The 24,243-nt window shown below is 40.3% G+C and overlaps 1 protein-coding gene across 8 annotated transcripts in view; it reads right to left on the bottom strand.

The window, feature by feature from the left end:
- Positions 1 to 24,243, bottom strand: part of Inpp4b (inositol polyphosphate-4-phosphatase type II B) — a 429,128-nt gene that overhangs the window by 42,350 nt on the left and 362,535 nt on the right. For all 8 annotated transcript variants that reach the window (XM_042701677.1, XM_042701676.1, XM_042701675.1 and 5 more), the window contains 4 exons: positions 23,521 to 23,644; positions 22,419 to 22,536; positions 18,875 to 19,015; positions 14,918 to 15,015 (listed from right to left, as the gene is read on the bottom strand). In XM_042701677.1, the coding sequence (XP_042557611.1) occupies positions 14,918 to 15,015; positions 18,875 to 19,015; positions 22,419 to 22,536; positions 23,521 to 23,644 (481 nt within the window). The remainder of the gene's footprint in view (positions 1 to 14,917; positions 15,016 to 18,874; positions 19,016 to 22,418; positions 22,537 to 23,520; positions 23,645 to 24,243) is intronic.

Below are 24,243 nucleotides of genomic sequence, written 5' to 3'. Positions count from 1 at the left end.
CCACTGGCTCATTTTACCTACAAATGAAGACCGAGGTGCCATGAGATATGGCCTTCTCGCTTTTACCACTAGTCATCTAGTGAATATCAAGAAGACGTGCCAAGCACATCAGCGGCCAGAGAGCTTGGGATGTTTTGTGTCCAAACCCAAGGACAGCTTTCTCACAGCAAGTTTCTCAGCCTTCACTGGATCGCGTGAATCAAGACACTGATCAGACCTCAGGTGAATCGCTTAAGACTTTATTGGGGGAGGGTCTTGAGCGTTAGACACTGTCTGGCAGCCAGCATCTCCGGAACCTACTTTTCCCATGCCAGAGTAGCTTTGCCTTTGTGACAATTAAAAACATGCAACTGGGCATTCCCAGAAGGGCCCATTGTGGAAAATAGCCTATCCTTGACAAGAACCACTGCTACGAAGAAGCGCAGCTGTTGGCAGGGAAAGAATGACACAGGAGGTCACCAATGACATGAGAAATTAAAATAGGAAGCATTGGAAATGTCCATGATCACACAGACTTCTTCATGCTAATAACTAAAGCAGGGTAAAAACTGGCTTCATAGTACACTAAAGCCACACCAGTGTCCCTGAGATGGTAGGAGGGGATTTAAGGCTAAATGACAAAAATTGGAAACAAAAAGTATTTTTTGTTGTTGCTGTTATTTGTTGTGGGGCTCAAACTCAGGGCCTGGGCAGTGTCCCTTAGCTCTTATGTTCAAGGCTAGTGCTCCACCACTTTGAGCCACAGTGCCACTTCTAGCTCTCTGGTGGTTAATTAGAGATCAGAGTCTCAGGCTGACTTTGAACCTCGGTCCTCAGATCTTAGCCTCATGAGTAACAAGGATTACAGGCGTGAGCTTCCAGCATCCAACCATACAGAGTATTTTAATTGTACTGTGTTACCGCTGCATGGTATGCAGATGTGCAGACTACTGAGGTATGGAGAAGTTGTGAGGGCCCTGACTAGACTCAATAGAGGGTGAGGGGGAATTCTCCTCCCATGGACAACATCTCCATGACTCTGTCTCACAGTGGAATCTCACTGGGTAATCTCACTGAGTAATCTTTATTACTTATTCTTGGTTCAGATCTCACACTCCAACACAGGACTTTATTAGGGATAAGGATTCCATCTTTTTCAAATTTATACAAAGATATTTCATCACCAAAGTAACATAACCAATTAGTTCTTGATATTCACTTCACAGAATAGAGAAAGATATACCTGTCACATTGCTAGGTAAGAGAGTCATATATATCATGTTTTTCTAGACTAAAACAAATTGTAGCTGTGAAGCAATATATTTGTTGGCTGTCAGTGATGACTTCATTATATATATATTAAATCATCAAATTATATGCCTTAAATATATAAAATTGTTAACTCTGAAGCATATTTCAATTTAAAATTTTACAGTGTCCTACAGAAGTCTCATATAACCTACATGCACACACACACACACACACACACACACACACACACACACACACACAAATACCTCTGTAACAAAAATTTTATGCAACAACATTGAGCCATAGTGTACACACTGTAAACTAAATATTTTGCCATCATTATAGCTCTAAACACCAATATCCATCTATCAAGTTGAAATAACAGTTTGTAAATCAATCCGAAATATTTGCAGTGCTAACTTCAGGCAGCAGCTCAGGTCTAAGATGCTTGTTATAGTTAGGAATTCCGATGGCCTGGAGGGACCATGGGTCAGTAAATGTTCATTACCTGGGGGGTTGGCAGAACATTTGGGGGGGGAGGGGCTGGTGAGAGGCCCTTACATCACTGGAGGCTTCCCTTAAAGGGGATGAATGTCTATGCAAATCTCCTTAAGTATAGTCTTTGTTTCCCTCCAAGTGGGATTCTAGAGAGCAATCAGAGGTGCAGAAACTACAGAAACATCCATTGCATAATTGTTTATAATAGCAAACAAACATGTAAAACACATAAAGGTTCAGAGTGAACAAATTGTGTCTTTAGTCCATGTGCAGTAAATTATATACTATATAAAACAGTGATAATAAATACTAAAATAGGTTAAATGAATAAAAAACAGCATATGTATCAACAGATATATCATAAAACTTGGAGACAATTGTTATGTGATGCCAGAAATAACATAGCTAAGTATATAGGTTGTATATATTTTATAACTCTAGTGTAAAACTATTTATGATAATGCCAAATGTGAGTTTGGCAAACATGAGTTTTTGGGGTTTTTTTTTTTGTTTGGTTTTGTTTTTCAGAAAAGGAAGTGTTGGGTTGGAGCTTAGGGTACAGAAGGGATTTTTGTCCTATCTGGAAATATTTGCTTTTCACAGAAATTTTAAGGCTGCATAATAGATTCTCCAAATGTTTGCTATTTATGATTATTTTGTTTTTTGATGTAACTATCATAATTCTCTTAGAGAGAAAACAGTGAGCCAAGATTCCAACTCTACCCCTGCTTTGCCGTGCAGTGTTAGGCATAGTTCTATGCCTCGCTCCCCATATTTCCTCCACTGTAAAATGGGGAGTGGGACCCTGGCAGCCATCTCTGATCCATAGTAGGAAACAAGTAATACAACTGTGTCAGGAGAGCTACATTATTAAATTCTGCATAAACTCTAAAGAAACAGAGTTCATAGCCTCAGCTGGGAAGGCTGCTCCTTCCTGTAAGCATCACAGTGTAGGCAAGATAGCACACATTTTCCTCAACCACTTAGCACACAACCACCATCACCAGCATTCCCAAACCCCACAAATGTCCAAAGAACAGCAGCTCTGTTCTGCTAGTCTTCTCGAGTTGTCAAATGGGATTTCAACAACAAGAGTTCTGGATACGTGATTGGCCTGAGTCCAAGACAGGGGGCCGAGAGTAAACAGGAATGTGGCTAGGAGTTCTCAGCTGATTGAGCTGTGATGGTAATGACACCACAACAGTATTTTCATTTTCTCATGGTCCAATGACTTCATGATTTATGCTAGAGAGTGTTCCAAGATGAAATGAAAATGATGGCCCCTTTCCCAGTTACCCAACTCACTCATTTTCCACTTAGTAGCAACACAGAATTTACATAGGATCAACTGTACCTTTACTTCAAAATTAATTTAGGTAATCTAGACTGAGAATTCTAGTGGCTAAACCAGGTTTCAAAATCTTCAGTTATGTTAATGAACAAAATCCTTCTTAGTCAAACTCACTGCAGTCAAGGTTTCTGTCACTTGGATTCAAAAGTATTCCAAGATCTTTCCAAATTATTATATGTGTGCTTCAGATTGCAAATGTGTACTGTTGGTTTCAAATGTGGAGAGGACAGGTAAGATTACAGCTAGAGAACAGCAAGTCAATCGTGTGATTTAAAACACAGTCTCCACATCCTTTGACATGCCAACTCTAGGGCAGGAGGACCCATGCTCTGGAATGTAAGCCATCTGGCTACTGTCCTGACGAACAGGGTGGCAGAGGTGATGGTATGCAACTTTTGAGACTCCTACTGTTCCTGTCTGGCTGAGAGCCAGGTGTCTGTATTCTTTCCACCTTCTCCATAAGAATTAATATGTGTTATGTGTCACTAAGAAAAACCTATGTTGCATGCAGTTCCTGGTCATATGATACAGACAACAGTCAGCACCCAGCTTTTGGGGTGAACTGTCTTAGGTAAAGAGTGAGAGCAGGAAAACCCCTGGTACTCCCTGCTTCCAGCCACCCTGTTCCTTCTTTCTTCCCTCTGAGACCACAGCTAACATGGGGCAGAGACGAACCATCCTTGCTTTCCTGCTCTCACCCCCTTTCCTACTCTCACCCCCTGAGTCCCCTAATCCATGGAATTGGGAACTTTATATATGTGGTTTCCATCTCCTGTCTACAAACTTCATATTTTTTTCTTACCTAGCAATAGCTCAGATGAATAATCACAATAAAAGCAACTGAGGAAAGGCCTGTACCTACTTCCATGTGTTATTAAAAAAAAAAAAAGGATGGTTTTCATAGTCTTCTTTGGTTGGCATTATAGCCTATAAAACGCAGTCCCTGTATTAACTCCGAAAACAACTATAGTTAATTATACTAGCAAGCAGATAAATTAAATTGGATAAAACTCATTGTTCCATCTCAGAATTCTATATTATATCCTTTTGGAGGCAATGAAATCTTTTAAAAATATGAAAAGACAATGCTTCTCCAGCTATGTGCACTTAAATTGTATTTTCAATCACAGTTTATGAAGAAGGTGATATAAGAAATCAAATAGCAAAACCCCAACCTGATCAGAACTGAATCATTTTGACCCATAACACTTTCAGCACACCCTCTTAAGTACATTCAAGGGTTCGTCTCCAAAGCAATTGGGGACATTTTTAGAAATAACTGTTAAAACACATTCCAAGCATTGAATCATAATCCTTCACATGAAATTCCCTTCCTCTGTAGTGTACACTGGGGCCATGACACATGATGAGTAAGGACAGGAATGAAATTATGACACATTATCTCCTAGTTTTTTTTTTTTTTCTTTTTTGGAAATAATTTATGATTTGGTTGCAGAATCTTAAAACAAGTTGAAGTCATGTCAAAGGGCTGAGAAATGGTTTGCAGCTAACTGGCTTCCTAATGCCTGGGTTCTGATCAGTGCAGACATCTGAGGCAGCTGCATACATGGGTAGAGAGCTGGGTATAAAGAGACTCGTGTGAAGGAGGTCTTCGGTGGGCGGCCAGTGCAGTCTGTGTGGGAGCCAGCCTGAACTACACAGACAATGACGTTGTCAGCACGGGCGAGACCCAAGATCCTGGAGCTGAAGGGAACTGGAAGAGCATCGTCTCCCCCAATCAACTTTACTACCATGACAGAAACAGAAGGGAAGGAAAGGCCCATGGAGAGCACACCAAAGTCTCAAGATGGGAACAGCTTTCTCAGAGCTTAGGCAAAGCAGGACTGCAGATTGGGAGGTGATTCCAAGGCCTCTTCTCAGTGCTGCTGAAATAGACAAAGTCCACACAGCACCCTCAAGAGGCAGATGCACAACAAGGCTTCCTCCAAGGAAGGGGGTTTGCCTCGATCATGCTCCTCCTCCTGGGAATCATGCTCCTCCTCCTGGGAACAAGGAAGGAGCTTGTTCTGCACTGCAAGAAAAGGAACCAAGAGGAAGGAAGAGGACTGAGAAACTGGGCCTTTCCCAGCTGTCATGGTCTCTGGCTCATCTCTGTGGGTCCCTGGAGGAAAGAGCTCGCTAACATAATAAAAGAAACACTTTGCTGAGGTGTTAGGAGAGGCAAAAATGAGGTAAAACAGAGAAAGAGAGTTGTAGAAATGATGTTGCTTTGGAGGTCTTCAAAATGGGGGGAAAAAGTAGGGAGGGTTACTAAGAGCATTAAATAGTTGATAAGAATTATCAAGCTTGCATTTGCTTTTCTTCCCTTTTTGACTGAAATTGGAACTGTATTTGGTCATCTTAGAAACTCTTGTATTTACAGTTTACCAAGAGCAACAGCATACATTGATCTGCGAGTTCTCTCACACTGGTCTTGGATCTGATAAAGACAATGGTGCTGGGTGCCGGTGGCTCATGCCAGTAATCCTAGCTACTCAGTAGGCTGAGATCTGAGGATCGAGGTTCAAAGCCAGCCTGGGCAGGTAAGTCCGTGAAACTCTTATCTCTAATAAACACTCAGAAAACTGGAAGTGGCGCTATAGCTCAAGTGGTAGAGTGCTCACCTTGAGCTGAAGAGCTGAGGGACAGTGCTTAGGCACAGAGTTCAAGCCCCACGACTGACAAAAAAACAAAAACAAAAACAAACAAAAATAAAAAAACAAAAACAAAAGAAAGACAATGGTGAATTTTTCCCTTTACCTGACCTTTCAAGGACAGTTCTCCTTGGCTGGAATTTCAAGATGTAAAAAAAAAGAAAAAAAACAAAGAAAAGAAAAGAAATAAAAGCAAGAGGAAAGATGGATTAGAAACAAAAAGTCTTACAGTTATGGTTTGGGAGAAGATGGTTAACTAGAGAGTATGTTGTAGAATAGAAGGCTACGTAGCTGAGTAAAATAACCTCAGTCAAAAAAAAACCCTGGAATTAATTCATGTCAACTTCAGATATTGATTTCCAAGGGGGACAATGAGTCCTGAGAGTTTTAATATCCACTTTACACTCCCACAGTGGCACCAAAGCACGTCTATTCAAATGGGGATGTTTTTGAGAGCTCCTCTCTAGAGTCAGGGGGAAAAGCAGTATAAATTTTAGAAAAAAATGACTGGAGAATTAGTGATCACATGACAAACTCAGTAAGGTTTTAGAGAGCTCAAACTATGGGTGTGAATAGAAAAGAGGTGTAAATTGCCTCAAGTTATAGATAGGACAATCAAATTTAACTTGATCAATAGATGGTTTATTTGTATACACACACACACACACACACACACACACACACACAGGTAACTCCCTAAGGAACTCAGATCCACTACAGTCATTATCTTATCTATCTCTCCAGCATTTCTAAGAGCCTTGTGACTGACATTTTGTCACATAAAGTGACAGGGAAAATATTAGTTTCTGTTCCTTGGTGAGCTATTGGAAGAATGTACTATGGAGTACAAGGTACAGATGTGTTAATTATTTTCATCTGGCTGACAATGAGAAGCAGGCATGCAAAAAAAGACCCGTGACTCACCTGAGTGAGCATTCAGTTGAATTCATGCTGTGATGCGCTGAGTCAGAGACAGGGATATTGGAGTCAAAGTCAAAGTGTACAGAAGCTGAAATGTTGGACTGGGACATTCTAAAGAGACTCAGTGAGAAAGAAAGCAGAAAAATGGAAGGATGGCTGAAAGGCTCGACAGAAACTAAAGTTAACCTTTTTTATACCACGGCAGAAGAGGGGTAATGAAGCTGGGATGGATAGGCTGTGAGGACCACTAGAGGTTGTAGACATTGCACAAATCAGTGCCTCCTTGGTTATTTGTTATGTGTTTCAGTGGTTCACTGTGTTGCTTGCTATGCTGTTCGTGCTTCATACTTCCATCTAGTTTAAGGAACACTGAACATCTAAGTCTGTGCCATTATATACCTTGAAAAAATTGAGACTGAATATTATTTCCTGTCATTTTTTCCTTTAAAGATACACAGAAGCACTTCAAGAAATACACATAAAATTATCTTAAATTTTTTTTGCCAACCCAAGGAAAACACTGAAATCTTTGAGTAGACTCCGTCAGAATTTTTCTTTTATTAAGTTGAAAATAAATGCAAAGATTAGAAGCAAAACAGATGTCTAGTGCCAATGGTTCATGCCTATAATCCTAAGAGGCTGAGACCTCAGGAGTCTTAGATCTGAGGAGCTTGAACAGACAAATCCTAGTGATACTTAGCTCCAACCAACCATCAAAAAGCCAGAAGTAGAGGGTAGTTCAAATGATAGAGTGCCAGCCTTGAGTGCAAAAACTAAGCAAGACTCCATGGCCCTAAATTCAGGCCCCAGTATATATGCACACACACACACACACACACACACACACACACACACACACACACACACACACACACACACACACAAAGCATGGTACTGAAATTAGTCGATTACTTTAAAAGTGTCTAAAGAGCAATGGCAGTGCCACGGTATGAACGCCATAAGAAGACCCAGCTGTGATTTTCCATACTGCTCTGGGGTATGTGAATTTAATGCAACCTCATCTCTAGGCATCCACATCCTTCAAAATAAATGATAAAGCTGAGCTAGAGGTGAGGGCTGAAAGAAGGAAAGCGTCATGACTCCATCTTCTACCTCCAAAGCAACCGGACAGTTGTGATACAAATTTAGACAACGGGAGACTGTGGTAAGAGCAGTTTTAAGGATGAACTGAGAACGTGCGTGAGGGGACCCCGGATGCCTGAGTTCAGGGGAGACAGATGGGCCAGAGTAGAGGATATGCAGCCAACCGTTCCGTGATGGCACAGAAAGGGATGAGACTGTGGCCTGAGTTCTAGACTGCACCATGTAGATGTCAGAAAGACCCAGACTTGTAGAGGAACTCAGCAATCAGGACGGCAAAGAGGCCTTCCAAGCATCAGGGCAAGCCCAGAAGCAGACACAGTGATGGCCCAGAACACAAGGACCGTGTCAGACCGCTCACTACATCAAGTGAGATGAGGGAAGGCGGCAGCTTTAAGAACAGACACGCGCCAAAAACAAACAAACAACAACAAACATCAGCTCCAGCGAAGTTCTGTGCATCCAGGCTAGCTGGAAGGGATTCAGGAGAAACGAAATAGGTAGGGAAAAGAGTCGGAGAGACAGCGAGTAATCTTCAGATGCTGCTTTCATCTGTTCTCTTCCAGATGTTTTCAGATTTAAGATTGTCCTCAACCTTGAGGAGACATACTATCATTCAATATGAAGATGTAATTTCCCCTCAAATTGCCAATCCCTTTGAACGCTTCTGTACCCCATATGCAATGCCAAACTAATAACTGAGATTTTCTTGTCATCTAAGTACTTCCAAATATGCATATATTCACAATGAAATAAGAAAATATTTCAATGATGTGCTGGATTTCTAAGTGGCCTATTTGGATGCCTAGAGAGCATCAAATTTCAGATGTCAATAAAATTATTCATCATGAACTAGCTTTATTTATACTTCCACTGGAAAGTTATTCATATTAACTTAAGAAAACTTCACATCTTCCTATACTTTTTCCCTTCAATTCTGTCAAAAATATTATAAAATCTGCAATACTCAGATTATTCTTGGTGCCCATGAAGCTTACGGCACTTCAATTTATCTCAATGTATTAAGTAAACAGAATCTCACATTGAATAGGATTACCATTATCCTGAGTTGTTTGATATATGTATTTCACTGAGGTCAGTCAACCCTAAAAGCTTGTTAGACAAAAACAAATAAAAGATAAATCGCTTAAAATATTCTAGGCAATTTTACCTTCTTATGGGTGTAACAGAGCAGAATAAATGAAATGGAAAAATATATATAACTTGGTAGTTAATTCTTGGGACACGTATAAGTTAGGTGTTCTTAAATCATACAGTGCAGGACAGTAAACTGGAGGGTTTTACCAGTGCCGCCTCCAGCACCTGTAGGCATGGACAGGTGTGAACTTCCTCCTGCAGAGGTAAAAGGTAAGGAGAGAGGTTGAGCAGACAGATCAACTGCATCTCTCTCTCACACACATTTCCCATCATTCTCTGACTTATCATAGACTTAAAGAAAATGAGGAGATGAAAGAAGTTTAAAAGATAGAAAGAAAACAGAAGCCAGCAAGAATATGTCTCCAAAACTGGCTGTTCCAAATACATCTGGAAGTGACTTGTATGTTCCTCCTGGCTCATGCTTCTGCTCAGGAATTGCTTTGTCCTGGGGCCCAACAAACTGAGCCGGCCCACCTTCTGTCTTTGGAGACACGGCCTTTCATCTACGTCCCTTTAACACCTGGTCCAACAGCCATTACTGAATTCTGGGTCATTCCATCAACCTCAGTTTAGTTGATAAACTCCTCGATGCTTGTGACCTGACTCAGGTCTGTAAACCACAGCCACTGAGACTTTGCTATTATTTTTGGTGTGATGACTAGATTCTCCAGGCTAGCATACACCATGGAACTCAGATGCCTTCTTTACCTTACAGGGTAATTTCTTCTTGTATAGCACGGCCTCTTTTGTAAAGTTTATAGACAATCAAAAGGAAGCAGAGAGAAAAGACAGGTTTGGAAATGAACAGTGGACAGGGAGGAGCGTGGAACAGTGCATTTTGTCACTGACAGCCGAACCTGTCGATAGAATGAGATGCTGTAATGCTGAAAAGCTCTCCCGACACTCACAGAGTATCCCACTCCCAATGCGAGAGATATTCCCAGAAAATCTACTATAACCATGCGTGAGAGCAACAACTAATAACAGAAAGTCACCTTGGAACTTAGGACATAGTTAATCAGAAGTCTCCTTGCTAATCAGAAATGCTCAAATTCCTGGAAGACCTGTAGTTAACATGTGTGTGTTGATATATATGTGTGTGTGTTGGTGTGCACATGTGTTGCTGTACATGTTGGTGTGTGAAGGTGTGTTCATGTCCTTTGATACATGTGCCTCATTTCATTTACAAGTGCAGTCATTTGCAGACCCTCTTGAACTGTGTTTGTTTCTAAGGACAAGCAGGGACCAGAAGTACATGGCAGGGGCCCCAGGGAATGCAGGGCAGCCCCCTCCGACATATTACCCAGTGCATCCCAGGGGCTGGTTTATGCTCTGCTCGCTGGTGCTCTCATCTGCTTGTAGTGAAACACATGCTAACAGGCAATGGTAACTCCAAGGCACTAGAAGGATGGCGAGCCCAACACTGCCTAAATGCCTGTAGTTTCCTGTCATGCTTTTTACTAAAACGACTACAGTAAATGTTGTCAAATGATTCATAAGCACCGGATCTACTGTCTTCTTCCACACTCTTCCATCATGAACACATTTGACATTCTTGCTCACCTTCCCTTGATTTCTTGTATGTCTTACTGGTTTCTTAATGCTTTATTTTATGGGTCCTTTAGTACGCCTTCCTATGAACTTACAAATAGTTGTTTTCTCATTTCCTGTAGAACTCCACAGAAAAAGTATTCAAATAATTTGTCAAAAATTATTATTCATAAAATATTGGGAGTCTTGTTCTATTTTTCTATTCTATTTTTTTTGTAGCTAGCATGGATACTTAGGATGTTTTATTTTTCCTAGTGCAGAAATAAAATCCATGACAATACATCACTAGATGGGGCATCAGGTACAATCAAGGAGAAGGTAAAACTCTTTGACAAAGAACAGAAAGGCAATAAAACTGAATTATTTAGAAAGAAAGACTGATACTCCAAAACAGCAGGTCTTCCTCTGGGAAGAAGCTCAGAGTTAAAGCTGATTACCCCGCCATCACACTGAGCCATTCAACCGCAAGCTCTGAGGGGCGGTGATCTGTTCTTCATAATCCATAGTTGACTGGTAAGCTTTCCACATAAGACCATCTCCACCCGTGTCTGCCACACCAAATGTGAGCTTCCAGCCAATGTTGCACATTCACCACAAAAACACAATATTCTACTATCATTAAAACCTAAGATTTTTTTTTTGCCTTGGCAAAGAAAGGTTCTGCATACAATTCCTAATCCTTTGCTAGATGAGAGACTACATGTTTCACAAGGATGCCAACAATTTGCAGAAATAGTTTAGACCTGGTTTAAAAAAATTCTGCCTTCTTTTCTGTCTTCGCTCACAATCCTACCTAGCCCCGCCTTGCTGTGCAAAGAACGGAGTCAGTCAGTGACAGAATTTCAGCAAACCTGGGGGACAACAGATGTCTCCTTTGTTTGGATAAAGAGGAAAGATGCAGGCATCATAATTAGAGAGACAACTGTGAGCTTGGATGCGATAAATTCACCTGTCTCACCTGCACCAAGCTCCTGAAATCTACCAGAGATGTAACAGGGCTTCCGCCTTTTGTGCTAATTATTTACAGGGGTGCTTTTTATTTTATTTTACTCCTAATGCCAAAGTTAAGTGTCTTAATGCTTTAGGGAGGTAAGAAAGAGGAGATGAAAGATGTCTGAGATCATCAAACCCAATGGGGAGATCAGAGGAAGAAGGAGAAGAACTAATACCTGCCTCGTGGGATTTCCCTGGCTGATCAAAGGGGCCAGTGAACATCACAGCCCCAGCCTGAGGCGAAGTAGCGCCCGTGCCTCAGAGTCAGGGAGGGGGGCAATAACCTGAGAGCTGCATAACCGTGGAAAGAAAATCTGGAGGGAGAAATATACAACACACGGATGGATCGGCCATCAACTGCTCTGACATAGGGTCTCACTTCCAGATGCCTGCCATCTGCTCCAGATGAGGCCCCTTGCTGGGATGTCTGCACTCTCCTGTGTCTCTGTAGTGGGCCTGGCCCAGCCCAGCACCGGGTGCCATGGAAACTCCAGGGAAAGATACCCAAGCCACTCTACCCTCCCAAGCCTTCTGCCAATGCCCATTGTGCAACTGAAAGAAGATGGGGAGGAAGGTAATACTATCTGAGTTCAGCAGACTATTCCAATCGCATTGAGATTCACAGTCTGTGAATCTGTAGGTTATATTGAGCATAGCCTGGGCTGTTGCTGACAGTCATTAACTCTTACTAACTCAGTCATGTGATCACATTTCCTAACAGAAGGCTCTAGCGTGTCTGGAGACTGCTGAATTAAGACTACCAACTAAACTGACTGCCTATAAAATGGAATTAGAGAATATTCTAAACATTTCTACATAAGAGGAGTAAATAAGATTTGGTAGTAAGTGGAGAGTCTAGAATGGGTGAACATTTGTCAGTAAAGAAAAAGTAAGAGGTATCCTTTAAGCTGAAAATAAATCATTAGTTTTTAATGACCAAACAATGTAATATTCCATTATTTCGTCTATAACATTTTTATAACATATTTTAAAGCTGAGTTAGTAAATTAATAGGCAGACTAACCATAGTGGATTAATAAGTGAAATTATCGTTAAGAGAACTAACATACTCTTTGTTACTGATACAAAATCTATCCCTTGATTTTGCTGTGAAAGAAAAATAAGACTTTATGTATCTTAGATATGAGCTAACATGGCAGTTTCTTCCTCTTCAGCAGGTAGCTTAGCTTCTATTCACGCTCTGTATATCTTCCCACCCCACGGCAGAATGTAACCCAAGTCATGTTTTGGGTTACAATATTTCTCCATGTGATATATCCCCACGTATACAAATTCATTTTACAAGCTGGATTTGTGTTTAATTATACAATGTGTTAGCCAGCATACCATAGCTCCATTCTGCTGAAAATCCAAGGTAATTTTGTCTCAAAAGTCTAGGAAATAAAGTATGGAAAGTCCAATATGTTAAGATATTACCCTAACTAATGAAATGTAATTGGTGGGATTCAAAAGACTGTCCTATTTGCACAAAAAAGTGAATATATATGTGTAAATTTCTAAAAAAAAATACTTGTGTAGAGTCAGTTCTCCATACATATGGAATTCCACATGTGTGATTCAAACAAACATAGACCAAAAATACTCAGAAAATGATTGTATCTTCTGTGTATCATTATTCCCTATAAGCAATACCATTTCACATAGCATCTAGGTTGAACGAAGTTTTATAAGTAGAGGAGATTTTAGACAGTAGATGATGCAAAGGTTACATGCAATGTAACCTGCAGTCATCTGCAAGAGATCCTACCAGCAAACCTCCACAGACAGACAGACAGACAGACAGACAGCTATATTTAACCGGGAATGTGATAGCCTTTATGTTCTTAAATTTTCTTAGTACTTGTTCTTAGGAAATGTTTAAGTTACCTGAATATAGACTTATTCTTTGTTTTGTGTCTCAAGTGATAGTTCAAAAAATTCTACAATATTTCTTTTTCATGACTTTTATAGAACAGTCTTAAAATCCTCTGCAGATTGCCACAAACCTGCTTTGTAATACATATTTGGTATGTGGATGGCATAGCAATGGTTGCAGGACAGTGTGAATCGGGAATCACGTGCAAGCCTGTGCGCACAGACACAGAGCACGCTGTTCCCATCTGCATCGGGGCCTGGGCACTCCAGACAATCAATTAATGTTGAGCAGATACTGTGGAGACTGATTGTATTTTCTAAAAACCAGTGTTGGTAGAAATCATGTCGTTGGTAGAAATGCTGAGAGTCGTTTTCTAGTTACAAGGAACTTCTTTAAAAAATGTAACTCATCAGTATTCAATTCACAGTCATCTTCAAATTATTGAAAGCAATAATTTGACTTTTTTTTATAATTAACAAATATGCAATTCAAAGTATATTGGCTACCAAAGAATTTCCATACGCTTAATTTCAATACAGGCAAAATAGTTGATGTGAAGTGAAATAATGTAAAAATCATAATGCAAAATCTAGCAAGTCAAATTCTCTCTGATGACAGGCATTTATATGTTACTGTACTGTTTGAACCAACACTCACTGTGTTATTAAAAGATGTAAATACTCCATCACATAAGATATTTCAAACCTGTATCAGAATGTAAATGAGTAAACAAACTGGGCTTTGTTAAAAGACAGCTCAACTTTGGTCATGGATTTGGGTTTAAAATAGTTCTTATTTTATTAAAACTTATTTTCTTATCATAGTGAATATCAGGATGCCTCAGCATACTTATACCATTTATGGATTTACTGTAAATGCATTCCTGATTCTCTGGTTTGGGAACTCAGAAATGCTATGCACTTAGTAAGGTAGAAAAGAACCATAAAACTGAACAATAGGAAGTGGCACTGTGGCTCAAGTGGCAGAGTGCTCACCTGGAGCTGAAGAGCGCAGGGACAGCGCCCAGGCTCAGAGTTCAAGCCCCACGACCGACAAAAAATAAATAAATAAAATAAAACTGAACAACAGCAGAACAGAGTCTCAGCGCAAAGCACTTGATGTATAAGTTCTGTACTAAGTATATTCAACACTTTTTTCATTCATTGATATTAATGTTACATTGTAAAACTCCTATTTGTTCTGATTTTCTACTTACATGTGTGTGACATATGACGTCTACAAGTAGTAGAATACAATAGTTATTAAGGCGTTCAACATTGTGAAGCATTATAGAAGTGACAGTTGAAGTGGACGGCCATTGCTAATGATGATATTGTCAACCGTTGGTATTTTCCACTGGCCCTGGGGTTAATGTCCCAGCATGAGTAGCAGGACAGGTTCAAGAGTTCACTCAAGGTCAGAAGCAAGTGCTCACCATGTTCACTTTAGCAATGGTTCACATCACCTCAGCCTCACTCCCAGACCCCTTCTCTGCTCCTCTCATCATTGGCCTCTTTTTTTTAACCCTTTCCTGAAGATTTATAATAAATTAGTGTTAATGTGTTCTGTAACGAATATACTTACAGTCAGGAGGCATCTTTTCCATAAATATTGTATAATAGTCTTTTAAAAGCTCAAAATTTTCCTGATTAATGTTTTCTTGCAAAGAGACATCACCAAACCTAAAAACAGAAAGAAAAAAAAGGAAAGTAGTTGTGTGTCATATATTTTGAAGAAAAAGTAACACTTTCTAACTTTCCTTGTGAAGCAACCGGCAAGTGCTTCCTAAGGAAAAGTCTCATTATTTTAGACAGTATTGATACGGGTGATTGCAAACATATCTGATTTGATCGACTGCTTTTGATGGCACCAAAATAGTGTTATATCATCCAACGTGGACTTAGCTGAAAGACCAGATGGAAAACAATACTCCTTTTGTCCACGCATGATTGATATTCAGCTATTGCTAGTTTGTTTAACCTAGCCTGTCCTCTGCAAAGGAAACTCCCTTGTTCAGTCTTCCTCCTTCCTCCGACAGCTTAGAAGAGGTCCAGAAGATGGGCACTGGAGAGAGCTCCTTCCACACACAGTGTCAGCTGCTCCAGCCACGTGCACAGCCTTCTGGAGACTAGCTCACCTTTGTTGACATTTACTTCCCATCCACCAAGGCCATCGGCTGTTACCAGTGCTTTCCTACGTCTTCTCTGAGAGAATTCTTTTTCTTCCATTTTTCTGAACTTGTCTTCTCTTTGTGAATTTCTGTTTCAAACTTAAGAGTCTACCTCTACTTTTAAAAAAAAAAGAATGCTGTGAGCATTCCTCCGTGCACACCCATAGTTCTAGAATTTCAGTGTGAGTTCTCCTACCTCAAATGTAATACCATCAAAAACGAACACCAACTCCTCACCTATTGATGCTTTCAAAGCCCTGACCCCACATTCTGTCACGAACGCAAGTTCAAAATCCACACGGCACATTGGGGTCTCAACCTTATCCACTCTCCGCTGAGCTTGCCAAACATCTGTTACCTCTCCTTTCTATCTTCTTTACTACTATAATATATATGCAACTACTCTCCTACAGCCTGCCAAGTGCCCAAGTACTACGCCTCCCGCCTCTCTCCTTCCCACTCCATCCTTTACAAAATGCTCAGATCATTAACTCATTCAGCAACTATTTATTGACTATCACTCAGGCAATGCACCGTGCGATGAATAAAATGTTGGAAATTAGCCTAACACACATTTCATCACGCCAGCCCACTGACCTGAGAGCTCATCCTCTCCCGATAAAGGCCTGCTCCATTACCTCAGCCTCTAAAACATCACAAAGGCCTCCACACAGACTTGAGGAAATGCAGGTCCACCCTTTCTCCTTACCAGTAGTATTTTAACAACTCTGAGACTTTTCAGAAATGGAATAACAAGAACGGTCAGAGGACTGGAACAGCTTGTCCTCCTCGTGGTTTGATTTCTTCCTGTCCCTCCTTCAGGCCAGTGAAAGGCTTGCCTCTTCTATCAGCCCTTCCCCAAGAGCTCAGCTCTATCCCAACACTGTCCTTCCTGCTCCATTCCTGTTTCTTCCCTATTATTGAGTGAGCCAGGCACACTGCAGTGATGGTTGGTATGAACTCGCTCCTTAGTGGACGTGGTCCTTACATGGCATCAATCATGGTTCACGTTCTTGTTCTGTGTCCCAGAGCTTACAAGGGCAGTTCCTGTGTCCCCAAGGCTCAAAGTCTACGCTGAACTTGGAGAGAAGTAATATAGTTCCTGCCCTAGACTCTGAAAATATACCCCCTAACGTTTGCAGACTATAAGCAACTGACTTGATTCGTAACATCAGTGCTATGGATTAAGGCTTGAATCCTCACAAAATCCATACACGGAAGCGCCCCCCCCACTCCCCGTGAATGATGTGTTTGGGATACTTATGAAACCAAATATTATAACTGGATTCATGCAATATACTTAACGTGCAGACATGCAGACACTGTCTGAGGAAGACCAAAGTTCTGAGTTAGAAAAAAAAAGAGAATCACAGAAGAGAAAGGAAGTGATTTTGTTCAAATCCATAGTTAATGTCAGAAAGCTATACAAATTTGCTTTCCTGCTCAGCAGTGCTTATCCCTGCTAGGCGATTTTTTTTTGTCTTCTTTCAAAGTCTGTGTGTATTATACAGCTTTCAGGTTACAAAGGAGGAGGAAAAAAGGATTTTTTTTAATTGTGAAAATACCGTACAGAGGGGTTACAATGACATGGGCAAGATAATGAGTACATTTCTTATCAAGCATTGTTGCTTCCTCCTTTGTCTCCCCTTCCTAACCCTTCCCATCTCCCCCCCACCACCAAAGTTGTAAAGTTTGTTTTTCGACATAATGATTTGTACATCTCATTGTTGCAATGGGTCCACCTGTATCCCTATTTAAACGATTTGTTTTTGCCCTTCTCCTCCACAAATTATACCAACATCAAATACAGTAAAAGCAGGAGTGATATTGTTTTAACTTGCAAGAGGAGATGGAAGGTAAGGAAGGAACTTTTTTCTTCCTTTCTCCTTCCTCCTCTACCTTCTTTCTTTTCCTTCCTTCCTTCCTTCCTTCCTTCCTTCCTTCCTTCCTTCCTTCCTTCCTTCCTTCCTTCCTTCCTTCCTTCCTTCCTTCCTTCTTTCCTTCCTGCCTGCCTGCCTGCCTCCCTATCTTTCTTTCTTTTATTATGGCTGTAACTGTTCTACTAGAGCCTGAACCAGGACCCTGCACTTGGGAAGGATTCTTATCATCACTTGGGCTTTGCCTCCAGATCTTTCTGCTTTATTCTTCAGAGAGAGTTGCTCACTATTTTTCTGGGCCTGCCTAGCCTCAGACCTTGATCCTCCTCCCTCCCTCCCACATAACTGGGATAACAGGAAAACACTATGCCCATTACTGAGATATGGTCTCACTAATACATTTTCTTTGACAGAGGTTCTAAACATAATTCTCTCATCCCTTTCTCTTGCATAGCTGGGATTACAAGTGTGTGACACTATACTCAGCCCAAGAAATACTTCTTAAATGAAATGACTGATAAATGAAACAGCCATGATGATGTGAGTGATAGAAAATTTCACAATCTATAAATTAATTGTCTCTGGAAATGTGAACTAGCCTTTATAAAGTCTAAATGGAAGACTCTCACATCTCTGCCAAGGCCAAACTCACAGCCCTAACTTATTCACGAAAACCACAAATGCTCTGTGCTCTAATGTGCCTTTTAGTATAGGGGATCTGTTTTTTTTTTTTCCTAAAGTCTCTCATTATAGTCAAGAACGTGATTCCTCATGCTAAATCGACCACTGGAATCTGATTATTGCTATTGAAAGTATTTAATTATTGAAGAAAACTTTTTGTACAATACATTGATTAAGATTAGATTTATGCATATTATGAAATGAGAGAGGAGTAACTTCCACACACTTTGAAATTCAACATGTAGCACAAAGCTGTACCATCTACTTTAACTGGAAATTGAGAATGATTAAAATCTGTGTTGTTCAGGAAATATCTTTTGAGTAAGAGGGAGAGAAAAAGAAATAGTTTGAAAATAGTAGATGAAAGAGGCATTATGAGTATCATCAAATTCAGGAGGACTATCTTTATAGTAGAGGATTTAGTAAAAAGCTAAAATGTATTTAGCAAGCAATAGCCAGGCACAGGCAATTTAAAACTGTTACCCTCTGGGGAAGGAGACATAGAAACATGACTGGTAGACAAGAAAGCATTCTATTAAACTTTCACAAATGTGCCTATAATATCTTGGTTCTCTACAAGTGTGTTCTATGAACTTTAACCATTATACAAGTTTTCTAGCATTCCTACCTGAGAACTACGCAAGATGAAGGCTTAAATTCTTTGCTCAAAACAGTGTTCTGATAGGGAATCATGGCATCACATACAACTGTTAGTTGTTTGGCTGAGCAAGCCTTCTAAAAACACATAGTCAAATGATGCCACGCAGCTATTTAACTAGGCTATTTTAGGCACAGATTCCACCCGAAGCCCACCTCTCGGCGAGGGTTTGCTGCTCGTTGATGCCCACGTTGAAAAGTACTGGATGCACGCGAAGCAGCTGCCCTTCCTTGATCTGGAGCGGCAGCGACTCAAACATGGCAGCCGGAAGCTTGACTTCCACCACGTAGTGTTCCCTGGGGGAGAGAAGCACAGAGAAGCAGCAGCGTCACCTACTTCATTTGCCTTGGCTTCTGTGAGATTCATTACAATACAAACAGAAAAAAGCTGAACAGAACACTAGCTTAAGTACATGCTTCCTTCCTATTGTCCATTCACTCAAGTCTCATTCCTCAGTTACATACACTATGTATGTAACTATACATAAACTGCTATATATAAACATGCTTTATATATACACTATATATAGTACGCATGTAATATATATACTATATGTATATTTATTATATACATAGTATACATGTAATATATAATGGAATTTTATTCAGCTATCAGGAACACTAAAACTATGTCATTTGCAGGAAAATGGACAGATCTGTAACAAAACATACAGAGTCAAGTAAGCTAGGCCAGAAAGACAAAGAGTACATGTCCTTTCCTATGAGAACCATAAAATCCAAATACAATATCCTCGGTAAATACATACAGCATCATATATGCATATACGTGAGGAAGCTGTCTAAAGTATGTTTACTGAGTAAAACTCCACGGTGTAAGCAGACAGCTCCACAAATCAATATCAGGGAGTATTTTGAATGGGGAGGGAGAAGTGGGAGGTGAGGATCAGGTACAAATACAGTTTGGTTACTCAGTGTGCGTATGTGAAAGAGGAGGTGGGAAACTTCATGTGACTGGTGGAGAAGGGGGAGGGGAAGGGAGAATAATGGAAGGGTGACACCGATCAAGAAACGCTGGGCACATAAACAGCATCTTAAATTCTAACTCCTCCATGTAACTATTTATAGATTCTTTTTAAGGTTTGAAAATTTGAAAAGAATTCATTAACTCAACTTGCAAATATTTGGTCCTAAAATTTTCTCAATTTTTAGCCCTTACGTTGAGACCTGGGCTAATTTTTGCAAATGGTGTAAAGGGTTGAAATTCCAAGTTTTGTATATAGGCAACCAATGGCTACTGCATTTTGAAATCTGTACTTCTTGTTAAATTGCAAAGGCACCTTTGAGTAAAATTATAGCTAAAGATAGTAGTTTATTTCTGGCCTTTAAATTCTATATATGTATGTAAGTTCATTATAAGTTTTCAAACAAGAGGGCTAAGTTCTCCAACCTTGTACTCATTTTAAAACTTGGAGGGGATGATGCTTTTCGTTTACATTAAAAAATTAGGTGTAATCCAACAATTTCTACAAAATGAAAACAAAGATGACTAAGATTTAAATAGTAATTACATAATCTCTAGATATATTTGTGGAGAATTTGCATCTTACACATTGATTCTCCCAATCTATGAACAATAGATCCAGTCTGCTCACTGGATCTGATTAATTTTTGTCAGCAATGATGTGTTCTGTGTCCAATGTTCAACCCATTTTTTTTTTGTTTTTTGGTTGACTGTGGGGCTTGATCTCTGGGCTTGGGTGCTGTCCCTTAGCTCTACAGCTCAATGTGAGCTCTACCACTTGAGCCACAGAGCCACTTCCGGTTTTCTGGTGATTTACTGGAGATAAGAGTATCACAGCCCAGGCTGGCTTTGAACCATGATCCTCAGATCTCAGCCTCCTGAGTAGCTAGGATTACAGGTGTGAGCCACCAGCACCTGGCTTTCAACCCAATTTTTAAGATCATTTCTCTTTATTCTTACTGATGCCATCATGAATGCAATTATTATGTAAGTCACCACTGTCCTGACAGTTTTCAGGAGTGTTCTCCAGCCTGAATCAATGGGCTTTTCCCATTCATATTAAACAACACATTCAAACCAAGCAGGTGCCACAGGATTCAGCAAGAACGGCACATATTCCCACTGCCACCCGACTCTCTGACTTTTCCTGTGACCCGCTACATTTATCGTCTGCATTTGCTTTAGCTCCTGACTCCTAAGGTGGTTGAGTTAGATGAATTTTCCAGATACAATATTGGTTCTTGGAGAGTGGATTTGTCAAGTCTCCTACTCCATTATTCTAGGAATCCCGCTTCATCTTTTGAATTTAGTTGAAGTTAAAGGAATTTCCCCACACAAAACAGCAAGTGCTTGGTTTGTACCAGGTGGCCTCCAAAGTCTCCTAAGAAACTGTAAGAGAACTATCACTATAGGCTCTTTTTATTATAAACTTCACTGTAATATCCAGAATTGTGTTGTTTTCCAGGTGACCAGTGTTATTCCTTTTTCTTCCAACAACTAGCAAAGAAAACATTAATTTCCAGGTGACACATGTAGTTTCATGAGGATATAGGAAAACGTCATCTTTGTTTGAGCCATGTGGCTATAAGCCATCCCTGTACAAAATTTAAGGTGACCATTAAATGTCAACCACAATTCCGAAAACAAGTTCACACTGAATCATTTTTTGAACTTCATTTCTCTATCTTTTCCCAGCATGCAAAGTGCTAGTGCTCTTCGTAGGTTCTCATGTTTTCACTAAGAACTGAGGATGTTTCCAAATTTAAACCACCTCATTCAACCCCTAAAAGTGGTCACACCACAATAGCTGAAGGTTGGAAAACTTCTGGTTGAATTCAACAACTTATTATAGGATATGTTCTATCAGGGGTCTCTTTGACACCCAATCGTTCTTCTTTTTTTTTAAAACTTATTTTTGTGTTATCTTTAAGTAGTTGTACAAAGGAATTGCCACTTAACAGAGCAGGTTATGAACACCATGCATCTTGATCAGTGTGACCCCTTCAACATTCTCCCCCATCCCTCCCAAACCACTCCTTTGCTCTTCTTAATTTTCTAGGATATACATGGAATTCTTGACATTGTTTCTGGTATTTTGCCCATCCTCTACTGACCTTTGAGCTATTTATTTAAAACCTTTCTCGGAAATCTCACAATCTAAGAGTGAATTGTCAAAAATAATTAAGAAAAATGGTGGTGTTCAGCCCTAATATAGGAATATATCTTTCCTAAAACGTTACTGCTTTTAACTGAGTTTAATTTAAAGTCATCTCAAGAATTATGAAGCTATTAACTGAACGATTCCCGCAAAAGGAAAACATCCAAGCTTTAGACCAGACAGTAATAAAAAGAAAAATGATCTTTTCAAACATGCTTTTTTTGTCCTTTGTCTTCAGATTCTTTTTTATATTTTTTTATTATTTTTAAGTAGTTGTCCAAAAGAATAACCATTTAACACAGCAGTTTATGAATACAACATATCTTGAACAACTTATTCTTCCAAATTTTGCATATATCACAAGGTAACAGTCCCATTTATAATATACAAATATTTAGGAAACTTCTAGAAGTTTTATAAGACCTTCTCTTTCCTATCACCTATATTTGTTTCCTACCAAAATAAGTCCTGCAACTGAACCTGTGTCTGAAGTTCCTTTGCTGTGAACAGATGTAACATGTCTACAAATTCTGGGTTTTTAGGAAGCGGGTCTGACTCACCGTCTTCCTGTGATAACTGGCAAAACATCGTTGGAGTGGCCTTCAATGATTTTAAATGCAACCTTCTTCAGGTCTGAAATGCCAACAGCCATGTCTTCCAGCATTCCGAGTTCATCACCTAAGCCAGGGGAAAATGCCTCGTTGCAGACTATTAAAGGACACAGTGACCAGGGAATCCCGCCAGTCCCCGCTGGCATCTGCTCTAGCATTTCAGCGGGTGAGTTTCTGGATGCAGCGGAGTCACACTGGACTCCCTTGCTCTCACAGGCTGGGGCTTCCCATCAGTGAAATCAGAACCGTTCGGATGGTCTCTGGAAGCCCAGGCACCCTTTGACAGATGAAGAGTCTATACTTTTTCTCAGATGCTGGAGAGAGACTTTTCACCCTTTTTAACACATTGCAGACATCTTTTTTTAAAATTAGTAACAGGGATGTCTTTCCAGAAAGATATCTTTTTGTAGACAAGAGGCATAATGATAGTCAAGATCATTCTAGATCATACACAGTCACTAGAGCCAGACAATGGGGAAATTAAGGACATTTCTAGATCAGCCCTGCTCAAAAGTGATGCGTATAATTTTCAGATTTTTCTAGTGGTCCTACCTTTAAGAGAGCAAGATTATAAAGGTAAAGTTTAGTAGTATACATAACCCAATGAATTCAAAATGCTATTTCAGATGTAAATTAAGATAAATTCACTTATAAGCACTATAAAATTCTTCTTCTAATCTGGTGTATGTGTCTAGAATGTACTGGTTTGGATTAGACACCACATTTCTACTACACCACATGCACACGAGGCTCCCACATTGAACAGGGCTGGTGTGGACATTAATGTGTTCAGACTTTAAAATCCATTCCTTGAAACCATGTTGGCAAAGCGTTCTTTATATATTTAATCCAAAACCAGATGGTGGCTTTGAAATGATGCATAATTCCATTTTCAAAACCTAATTCAAGGCAAAAGCAAGGTACAAGGTGAGTGAGTGCAAAACTCCATGGCCCAACAGTAAACCTCTCATTTCAACGCTTCTCTGGAAACCGAAGTGCGCGGTGTGGTGAGGAGCGCGGCGTGAAGATGCAGCGAGGGAGAGATACTCACTGTGCGTGCTCAGCAGGCCTTCGTACTGCACGACCAGCCCCACCGTGGACAGCAGCCGCAGGAAGTCAGGATCATGCCAACTGGTGTATAATTTGATGATAAAACCACAAACTAATCCAGCAAGCTGCATCAAACAAACCAACAAAAAGAAAAGAAAATCACTGAAGAAATGGACTGGGATCATAAATGTGAATTTGTGAGCCCAACCTCTGAGGGACTTAAAGACCTTTGATTCATCACCAACTCCATTCAAAAATAATCTCAGATGCATGGCACAAAGCTACTGTAATCTGTACGTGTGGACTAAAGAAAGTGGATCCTTTTTGCTGTAGCAAGGCTGTGTATAAAAGGCTGGGAAGTCAGTGTCGTAATGAGTTAAGGGCAGGCATCTTGGGCTCTGGTTTTTAAATCTCGTAATTCCCATTTATAATAATGAAAGTGCACAAGTGTATGGAGTAGTTTCAGATCATTATCACACAGTGATATCATCCCCACAAGTTACTGTTCACAGGGTGGTTTGGAAAGGGGAGGCATTCAGTCTCCTTGACTCCAAGTGCTCTGTCTGCAAAGCTCAGCCAGGGAGGTAGACACCAGAGGGGACAAAGCAAACGACACACAGCCCTGTGACAGGGAGTCCTGGGTGGAGCATGTGGGGAGGGTAGACAGAGAAGACGGTCCCGTCAGATCCCACAGGCCTGTCCCCTGCGGTGGAGGGTGCTGTCC

This window comes from Dipodomys spectabilis, unplaced genomic scaffold (assembly GCF_019054845.1).
Source record: "Dipodomys spectabilis isolate Male_0828 unplaced genomic scaffold, ASM1905484v1 ptg000297l, whole genome shotgun sequence".
Lineage (NCBI taxonomy): Eukaryota > Metazoa > Chordata > Mammalia > Rodentia > Heteromyidae > Dipodomys > Dipodomys spectabilis.
The sequence above is the reverse complement of the archived record's forward strand: the minus strand, read 5'-3'. Positions and strand labels throughout refer to the sequence as shown.